Source organism: Monopterus albus, unplaced genomic scaffold, assembly GCF_001952655.1.
Source record: "Monopterus albus unplaced genomic scaffold, M_albus_1.0 scaffold31.1, whole genome shotgun sequence".
NCBI classification, from domain to species: Eukaryota; Metazoa; Chordata; class Actinopteri; order Synbranchiformes; family Synbranchidae; genus Monopterus; species Monopterus albus.
In genome coordinates, this window is record NW_018127911.1 from 5707008 (window position 1) to 5717656 (window position 10649).

Genomic DNA, 10649 nt, shown 5'->3' on the forward strand with positions numbered 1-10649 from the left:
GTGTTACCGACTTCATGCTATGTACTGTGTCCTGTTTTAGGCTTCACATTTTACTGTGTTTGTTCTTGTGTCAGCTGTTATGAACCGATCCTCTTAATCTTTATCTTTGTTTTGGCCATTATTCTATAGCCTAGTAATGCCATTGCTGCCCGTATCTAGTGACGGCCCATCAAATCGCAGGTAGCGACATTATGAGTAGGCCCAACATATTAGAGTGGTCTGTCAGTGACCTCTTGTGGTGGAGAACGATAGTTGTGCATTGCAAGGTCGACATAGCACAAAGCATGCCGGGAGAAAAGATCTGAATTATCATGACATTTCTAGGAGACATTCACAGAGGCATTGCTCAATTATAAAACCCCAAAACCTTTGTTTAACCCCAACATGTAGCAGCAGCAATTAAAGATGAATGAATAATTTAATTTAAATGAATTCATACAATTTATTTTCAGTTCTGGATCCGCATTTTACTGACTTTGCTTGTATTTGTCTCTGTATATTAAGGGTAGCCTAACTGGTGCCTTCGCTCTCCATCCGGCGCTATGTGAATCCCCAATGAGGATGATGGACGTGAGATCTGCTGACGAAGGCGGGCTGAAAAGAACTGCATCAAATTAGACAGACGCAGCTACAAAAGACAGGAAACAGTATTACCTTCCGAATAAAAGCGTGGGTTTTCTTATTTCTTTGAAGACATCAAAGGGGGCAATCAAACCACCGAAATCCATGATGTGCACGATACCTATAAACACATTAAAGAAGGAAAAGTAAATGTATTTAAGAGGCAGACAGATTATGTAATGTCTCTCTGATCAGAAACTTTTGTCCTTCAGCCTACTTTACATTACTGTTACTCTGGATTTCATTCATAGTGACCCTTGGGTTCTCGGTTAACTGTCTGACCCTTCGTCCATGACTACTCAGTTTGGCTGGGTGGCCAGATCTCTGAAGACTGGTGGTGGTTCCACATCTTTTCCATTTGAGAATGATGGAGGCTACAGTGCTCTTGGGCAATTTCACTGCTGTAAAAACTGTTCTTGTATCATCCCCAGATCTGTCTTGATATGATCCTGTCTCACAGGTCTGCAGACAATTCTCTCAAACTCATGGCTTTGTTTTTAGTCTGACATACACCATCAGCTGCGACACCTTATATAGACAGGTGTGTGTCTTTCCTATTTATATCCAATCAATAAATGAAATTAAGCTCAGATGGACCCTAATCAAGCTGTAGGAGTGTCTCAAGGACATTTGAAAAGAATAGGGTACACCAGAAAAAGTGTCATAACAAAACCTCTGGATACTTATGTAAATGGAATATTTCAGTATTTTAATTTTTAATAAATAATAAAAAAAATCCAAAACCTGTTTTCATTTTATCATTCTGGAGTCGGCTATTGTATGTAGATTGATATATGAATGTTTTTAACCAATTTAAAGCTTAGTCTAAAACATAACAAAATGTGGAAAAAAGAAAGGGTCTAAAAAGTTATAAAGAAAAAGAAAAAGAAAAATCAAATCGTTAAACAAGTTCGAGTATCAACACTTATTTTGAAACAAGTCCCGGATGTTGTATTTACTAATGCAGATAACTTGACCATGGTCGATTGAGTATCAGCCGGAGAGATACGAAATTGACACTATATCAAGTGGATTTGACAAGGAACTTAGTCCATGAGAATGACTCAGTAAGAATGTTTTGGACTAAAATACGCCAGGCTTAGAAATACTGAACATGTATTATGTTGTTGTGTCGTAGTTACCCTTAACGGACACTTTGCGGTGTTTACTTAAGGTCACACTGGGTTGTTGTCACTGTGCACTGTGGGACCTGTTGCAGAAAATACCAAGTTGGCTTTTCTGACCTAGGAACAAGCCGTTTTATTCGTTTAGATGTTTTAGAAAAGACAGCGGCAGAAAATTGACTCAGCTTTGACGCGCTGTGTCGCAGGTGGTAGCATAATGAATATCCAGCGACTTTAGGAGCAACAGCGGATTTCTGGGAGCCCAGCCTGAGCACCGAGCACCGGGCACCGCTGTCATCCAAACTCCGTAATCACGGCAATGAGTGAGCCCCCAGAAGGGCCTGTGGGGTGAGTCCCTCAAAAATATTGTTCTTTCTTCGTCACGTTCTTACTCTGATCTATTACATAACTTAAAACAAGCTTTCTAAGTAACAAGACAACATTTAATTACGTTTGTTGTTTGCATGCCTTGTATAAATAGCCATATTGTTAATAAGCAGTTATCGTATGATTTCACACAAATCATGTGCTCCTGTTATTTTATGACGTGTTTCGAAGTTTTCTAAAACTGCCATGGCAGGGTTGCCCTTAGCAGGTGTTGTTTCAATAATAATTTCTTTGGACAATAAAGGAGTGGCAGGGTTACTGGGGCTAAGTTGCGCCGTGTTGCAACCTCCGTATTGCCCATTTGAAATTCTTGTGAGCGTCCACAGCAACACTGACACAACAATCTTAACAGCATGTGTGGCCTATGGTCAGTACTGACAACACAGAGTGTTCCAGCAGCCAGCCGGCCATTCACCTGCAGTCTCTTTGCCACACACAGATAGTAAGCAGAAACAGCTGGGGAGCAATAGGCCTAGTGCAACAGTGGTTTCTAGAGGAGAACAAGGGACGAGGCCTTTTGGCTGATGGAAGGACAACAGCAACTGTGGATGCTGTTCACATCGGGGTGGGGCTGATGGCTCGAGTTTGGATCTTTTTGGTGTTTTTATCACATCAGCTGCACCTGTTGTATGCAGTGCCACCTGAAGATCAGTATGGGCCTTTTCAGACATGTCACAGTAGTAAAGGCTTAGGAGCAATGGTGGCTGAAATCCAGTTAACTGCCTCGGTTTTAGTGCCCTAGGACTTTTGTTGGCTCACTGTCATGTCAGAGTGGGGCAGTTGAGTACAAGAGCTGTTACTGTCATGATTACTAACTCCTGTGCTTTTCCTACCAGGCTGTATCAAGTCAAAATATTGCAGGCAATTTGCATGTTTTTATTAATTATAGCTAAGGTTTGTGTTAAATTATCTGGTAAGTGTTTTTTTTATTATTATTAAAAGAAGAGTAAGTCCTAAAATATCAAAATATAGCCTTCTGTAGCATCACATTTGAATAATTTGCAATTACAACAGACAGTTGATTGTGTTTTCTAAATGGTTTTGACAGCTTTATCTGTAATTTTCAACAATAAATTGAAGTCGGAGTTAAGATGTATTTGTGAGTAGCTCACTGACCAGGGAAGTATTTACTCTAATCAGTAGTTATGTGCTTTTAGGTGCTAAATATGGCAACAGCTGTATAGGGCTGAAAAGAACTGGGGTCAAATGCTGCTAACTTCATCAGTTCTGAACTCAGTATTGTACACTAATTATGGTTTAAAGATGGGATTCTTGTGTTTTCTCTTGTCACTGCGCTACTACCCCTTTTATCATTGGTTAGCTCCTCAGGATCCTCTAAATTACTCCAGCTATGTTGTAGGTGTGAGGTAAAGACTAAACAGCATAGTGCAGTATACAGTAAAATATAAAGTGGGTGTGATAGTGTTGAAAAGATTATTGATCAAGTGAGTTAAGTTTCAGCCTATTATTCCTTTGGTTTCATTAAAGTAAAGGTTTCTTTAACTATATACCCTTAAATACAGTGATTTCAGATACTTGAGAGCTTTTAGGCCAGATACAAAGGTCACAGAGTCAGTTGGCAACAGTGGAAAGTGCCAAAGTGCCTTTTTATCTGGTGACTGTGTGACATTACTGTCCATATAAATTACCATGACAACTCCCTTTGTGCAGTGATCTCTTTTTCGTCATCACTACTTTACTCGCTAGCACAGATCTAATAAAACTCATAAAAGTACATTAACACACACACACACACACACACACACACACACACACACCATATCGTCCTTGAGCAGACAAATGAGGGTGGAAGAGACTGCTCTTTTAAAGGCAGTGGAATTTGTACCTGGCCATTGAAACCTGAGCAGTGTGTGTGTGTAAATGTGTGTGCATGTGAATGTATGTCAGCCCTAAGGGTCTACTTCAGGAACTGGTGGAAAGGGAGCTTGAATGAAGCTTCAGTTCTCAGCTTTTTAAGCCTTTAATTAAGAATGGACACAGAAGACAACTTCCTTCTCTCCCAGAGACTTAATGAATACTGACTTTCACAGAGGTCATTCTGACCAGAGAACAAGATTGTGCCTATCCTGGCCCAAAACATGGCGTCACCCAAGACCGATTTAATGGACTTTGTAGAATATGTTTGTTACATGAATTGGTTTTGTTGTGAGTTAGAGCATGCTAATTGTATTTAGACTAGAATACGTTCAAACCCAGTTTATTAGTCTGCATACACAGCATTTGGAATCAGCACAGTGGTGGTTTTCTGAACGAGCTTTCACCAAGAAGCAGCTTATTAATGTGGTTTTGTTACATGTTTTAATTTTAATATCCACTCTCATAAAAGCAATAAGGAAGGAAAAGACTCATTTAAATAGAGAATTAAGATGCCACTGCGCTTTAATTCTAGCTAAATCTGCAACATTGCTCAAGAACAGTCTTAACTAAATGTTTTACAGAGCTGTTATAAGTAAGATCTTTTCTGTTGTTCTGTGTGTTTTTCTGGAGACACCATCATATGTGACATCAGAACCTTTAATGACATGATTCAGTCCCCAGCAATGACGATGACAAACGTATATTTGTTCCGCTTATTGTCACACAGGCTCAGTGCATTTCACGATTTTGCTTCAAAGCGCCTTATGACATGGAAAGAATAGAGAAATAATCAAGCCTTACCAGTCGCACCATCAAATTTCATTTTAAATGCCACTGTTATTTGTGGTAGCCTTATTTCAGTGTTAATTCAGTTTCCAAAAAAAAAAAAACACACCCACAGGAAGAAGGGTTGAGAGGTTTTACAGTTAAAAAAGTGTGGGATTGCAAATAGCTGTCTATCCTCAGTACACACCCAGTGGTAATTATTGGCTACCAGCTGTCATTTGTGTGTCCATGCACTCGTGAGCACTGTATATGGTGCAAGATGAAAAACATTTGCTAGCTGCAATGTAAATGCTCATTAATCTGAAACTGTACCTCCTGGACTAAAATGTCTTTCTCATCCTTTATATAGTATTTGTCGTGTGTGTGTGTGTTTTAGTTATAACCAAGCGTCACGCCCTTTGTCTCTATTTTAAAGTTTTAGGCTCATGTGGTCAACCACTAGTTCAGCACTGCTGACTAAGGGAGTTCCGTCTTTTTCTCGTATACTAGAAGCCTATACTGAATGTATTTTCAGCAAAGAGGAAAATGTTTTAGTGCATGTGGTCACATCTGGACTACTTAGGCAAGAGAGAAGAATATTTGCAGCTATGTGTGTTTTGGTGGAGATACAATACAGAATGTTTCTGGCAATATCTGCATCCATATCACAGGCTATCCTGTTATAAATAGAGAGGGTGTGGATGCAGTGTTTCCTTGAACTTGATCTGTAAAGATAGAGGTGTGTAAGATTACAAGCATACAGTATAACCTTTGTTCACTTTTATGGATTTAATAAGAGGTTAGTTTATGGTAGAAATATAGCACAAGACTGACTTTTCTAGTGCTACCCCTATTCACACTGTATAAGAATTTATACTAGGGCTGCACGATAAATCGATTTGTGAGCGTGATTTAGATCCCTGTACAATCTCAGTCTCGCGTGACAATGATTCTGCCATGTTTACATTAGCACGGAGATGCCTTGCATCAAGCCAAGCGCTCTCTTTTTCTTGCTGTCTACAAAAGACAAGATGTAGCATGGGCAAAGTTATGTTATGTGTGCTGTGTGAAATAAGTCCTCTGAAAGAGTATTTTCGCTCATGCTTGAGGTATGGACCGGCCCAGAGCCCACAGTCCTGGTAACATAGCCTACCATTGTCAGCATGCTGACTGACAGCTATTGCCTCTGTATGTGGGAGCAAATATGACATTTGTACATAACATGAGCTTCAGATCGCCTCCTCTCTTTCAGTCTTTCCAATGCCAGCATGTCATCTTGTAGATGAAGCCTCATGGAGTGCACGTAGGAATGATATAACAGGACTACTCCAAAGATAATGTGCATGGGTTTGCTCAAATATTGGTAGGGACATTTCTGCCCTCCTAAAATATTGGTAGGAACACGTCCTCGTCATCTATATGAAAATGTACACCCTTGCCATGATGCATCCAAAAGTTTGATACATCCAGACTGGCTGTAATAATAGACCGGAGTGCCCTTATCTGTCCCATATTCTTCCCTTTGCCAACCTTTGTCCCTGGTGAAAAAAGCGCTGGCAGGCACCTTCAACAATAAACTACTGTCTCTGTCAAGCATCTACAGTAGACTGTATCTGTCTGGATATTGCAGCTGTTATGGGCTGTTTGGGTCTATTTCTGGAAGCCTGCTGTCAAATCTTAGTCACTGTGGTATGTGGGTTTGTCAGGGACGAAGACAGACTGACTGCATATGTGTGTACAGATTGGACAGACTCCTCCAACAGCCACTAATGTGCAGTGGTATCACCAGATAAGAGGTGGTGAAGTACACTTTCTTGTGCACATGTTGAGAATGCATTTGCACATAACATTATACGCCGCTACTAGCTTCTGTCTTGATTACAGAGAAACCACAGTGTTAGTCATTTCGTAACATGTACAGTGTCTAAACCAGCAGAGACTGTCAGCAAGGAGCACGTGCACATGATGGTACATCATTGTCGCCTTTATGTGTTGTCCTTCAGTTAAAAGTAACTAAAAACATTATCACCTATTAACTGATGGTATGGTAAAAACTTGACGGTTATACAAAAAATTGACACTCCATTTTTATCCTTCACCCGTGTAACAGTGGATTAAATAGTGACGACATCATTGAAAATATTTGACATAATTTTACTGCTGCTTGTAACTGATTTTATTTCTTTTCCCCAAGTCAAAGAGGTGCTGCATCTGTCCATTAAAAACCATCAATATGTGTACATAGCCCAAGTGTTTTCCTTCTCTGGCCAGCAGGAACACTCTCTAATTGAACAAGCAGCTTAGGGAATAGAGAATAGACCCATTTTTATTCCCTGCTGTTCTGCTTCTTTATTTCCATTATCTTTTAATCTCCATTTAGTGCTACCTGAGATTTCCTCATCCCTCTATTATCTCTCCTTCCCTTGCTCCTCCATTCTTTGTGCTGTGGGCCTGTTTTCCAGGAGCTTTATGTACTGTATACCGGAGCCGGAGTTCAGTCACAATACCAGGGGAACTTATAAAAAACAATAACTACATTCTAAACATTAATGCAACTTAACAATTGATTTGTCTGCCTCCCTTATAATAATTAAAAACACACAAAATATGGAATTGAAAGGTCAAAGTATCAAGAACATAAGTTACATAGATCAGTGGTGACCTTGGGTTTCAGAAGGGAGCCTCTTTACCTGAGCTGCCTGGTTTTACTCTAAGCATAATGAATAGGCTATTAAGAATATCTAGTTTTTCCATGACCTCTCAGGAATATGCAGGTGTAGAATAGGGTCCTTTATTGTTGTCGGTCAATAAATCTGAAATTGGAAATGGCTGAAAAGAAATAGGCCAAATGGCCTGAAACAACTGAACTGTTGTCTGAGATACTATTTGGCAAAGGTCAAAAATAGACCTTTTGTCTGTTGTTCAGACAGCAAGCTGTCTTCTTGGTCCTCTTTTTGGGCTATTGTTGTCCTGGAACACGTCTTGTGTTAAACTGTTAATAGTCAGCATGTCTCTGTGTCACAGAACATAAGAGGACCAGATGACTGTATGTCCAGGAAGGGGAGCACAGGACAGGAGAGGTTGGGTAGGGTGGAGAGCTGTTACATTAAGTGGATTTGTCTCCTTTAAATAGCTGTGAAATAACTCCTGGATCACTGGTTCCTGACTCAATCTGAGGTCATCACAGTACATCCTGGATGTGAACCCTTTAAGTAAATGCGTGTCATAGCTGTAAGCTATTTAATTGATCCCAGTGAGTAACAATTCATTTAACACCCAAGGTGTGTTAGTGTCTCTTTATCTCCCATGGGTTATTATCTTACTGTGACTGACTCTGCTCTCCTGTGTAACAGATTGTGCAGCGCTCTAACCTGGTTGTTTCAGAAAAGTCATCATTTAATAATGAGGTAATGCATGCAGCTTAACAAACCATCTCAAGACCATTTTAAATCTACAGTTTGAGCTTTTGATGTGCTTAATATAAGACATTAGGTCAAACTGCCATTGCCCTGTTTAACTGTGGAGTCGGTATTGTTTTTAGAAAATTATGTGATAAGATACATTAAAACTTTTTATGGAATAATTCTGACTGAGCAGGTTATCAAATCTGTCACACAATGACTGTTGGGGAAAAAACAAAATGCATTAAAATGTGTAAAGGTTTACAATACAGTGCGGAGGAGTTTTTAAGCACAGGGCTGGTAACATGAGCATCAAGACATATGCTGAGTTAGGCAGTTGCGTGCCTGGCAACTGCAAACAAATGCTTTCCTGAGCTCGTATGTCTCCAACACTTTGCCAACAGAAAATATTTCTCTAGCTTTTCCTTGCCTTGTGTCCTGTTCATTTCTGTGTCTGTTGCTCTCCTCTCAGTCACTAACCCTTTGTGTGCATGCATCCACAATCTACAGCTGCTACAAACTGAGGTCTCCTCTCTTTTGCAGTTAAGTGGTGTAAATACAGGTTGCCACGGGACACTGCGACACCCAAGGGGTATGCGGGCTAGGCAGCAGGACAGTGTATGTGTGGGTGATTAGAGTGAGGGGAGTGGCTGAGGGTCCAGGATGTGTATCATTCACATTGTGAACAGGACGTGTAAACTCAAGCGTGCAGTCAAGCACTTAGGCTCTAATGTCCATGTGCGTATGCTTGTACAGCAAGTACTGTAGATGGGTGTGTTCTTAAATAAGCACTCAGGGATAAAGCATGGTTACATTGTGGATGTTTCTACTATTTGCTGATGTGTCTCCTAGATATAGGGTCTATTGCAACTCCCTATACTTTGGCCTTCCTCAAACCACAGTGTTGTGGTTGAGTCCCTATTGTTTGAGTCTGAGTTGTCTCGAGTCACCAGTGTTCGAGTCTGAGCCCAAGTCGCCAAAGAATAATCCAAGTTGAGTTCCCATTACCTGAGTCAGAGTCATCAAGGTCTACATTAAACACAGTTGTCATAGCTCTCACCATTTTTTTATTCCAAACTTTCTAACAGTGTATTGCAGAGATCACGCTAGACTTTCTTATTGTCTGTCATGGTGACGGACAGGGCCATAAAAATTCTGTCATAGTTGATTATTACCCCTCAATTTAATTTTCATTTTTTTTAATGATAATTAAAATAATAATGATAATAGCATTTTCATTTTGAACTTGAATTGAACTTTAAGTTGAACTCGGCTGACCTGCTGTAGCCTGGCCTGCTGCAGAGGTGACTGTCACTGGGTTTCTCATGGCTCCTAAGATTTTGATCTGAAAACTGAATCCACACTCTGCTGCTGCACTAGAGACTGGACTTGCCAGCCAACCTTTCGAAGTTGGGGAAACATTTTTCTCTGGAAGTAAATGGAAGTTCTTCTGAATGTGAGAGTTCCCAATCTTGACACATTCACTTCACAAGGAGGAATCCGCTGTACAGTATGTGCTCATTCTGCACGAGCTGCCCCCCTCTGTGATCCATAGTGGTCACAGATGCACTCCATGGCTCTTTAATGGGCTGTCAGCTCCCAGATAGCGAGGTGCATTCAGTAAGTCTCAGTTGTCCTTCATCCACTGCATCAGTTCCTCTTTCTTCACCTCATTTATCAATGCCATTGCAACCATGTGGGCTTTTTAGTAACCTAACTTTAAGTTATGGAAAGTATTCAGTTAATGGAACCTCTTGTGTATTGCATCACCATATTGCTCAGCAATTTGATACATAAAAATAATTTATAGAAAGGTATAGGGTACACTTGATGGAAGTGGATACAGCATGGTGCAAATGAGCAGGTTAAATTATCAAGTGGGCCAGCCACAGTCTGTTCCTGGTTTTGTCTTGCTGTACCATTGTAACACCTACAACCTCAGTCATTATGGAATCTTTGTGCCATGAATTGAGGGTATCACTAACAGTCTGATGAAGGAAGCTGTTACGTGAGATGTCAGAACACAGTTAAAAATAGGCCACTTGTATGGAATTTGTTTTGGTGGGGGTGGTGCTGACAGAGCATAATATAAAACTTAAACTCATATATTCCATAATTTTTTTTAGAAGACCTTCTAGAGTGGGAACCGTTTAGCTCTGTTTCCATGCCTGGGATAAATACAGTCACTGATGCACAAAAAAACAAAAAAAACTAAGGATGTCTCCAGTGTGTCTGAACACGGTGTTATGTGCTGTAATTTAACTTCTCAACAACAGTAATTTGGCTGTGATGTTCTTGCATTAGCATTGTGCTATACTAGTACTGTGCAGTGATCTGGCTGTACCTGTAATTTAAAGAGTATTTGCTTAAGTCCTGAGTGCGTCTGACACCATCTCTCTGTGGGACAGTTGGGATTTTTTTGCAGTTTACTTCACTACTGATGTTTTTTATGCCTCTGCGCTGGTGATAGCGG

At 40.3% G+C, this 10649-nt stretch overlaps 1 protein-coding gene across 6 annotated transcripts in view; it reads left to right on the forward strand.

The window, feature by feature from the left end:
- The first annotated feature begins 1537 nt into the window (after nucleotides 1-1537).
- Nucleotides 1538-10649, forward strand: part of cobl (cordon-bleu WH2 repeat protein) — a 57452-nt gene continuing 48340 nt past the window's right edge. For 2 of the 6 annotated variants that reach the window (XM_020596653.1, XM_020596649.1), the window contains exon 1: nucleotides 1538-2093. In XM_020596653.1, the coding sequence (XP_020452309.1) occupies nucleotides 2065-2093 (29 nt within the window). In that variant the 5' untranslated portion in view covers nucleotides 1538-2064. The remainder of the gene's footprint in view (nucleotides 2094-10649) is intronic. The other 4 variants (XM_020596650.1, XM_020596648.1, XM_020596647.1 and 1 more) reach the window with 3 other exon arrangements.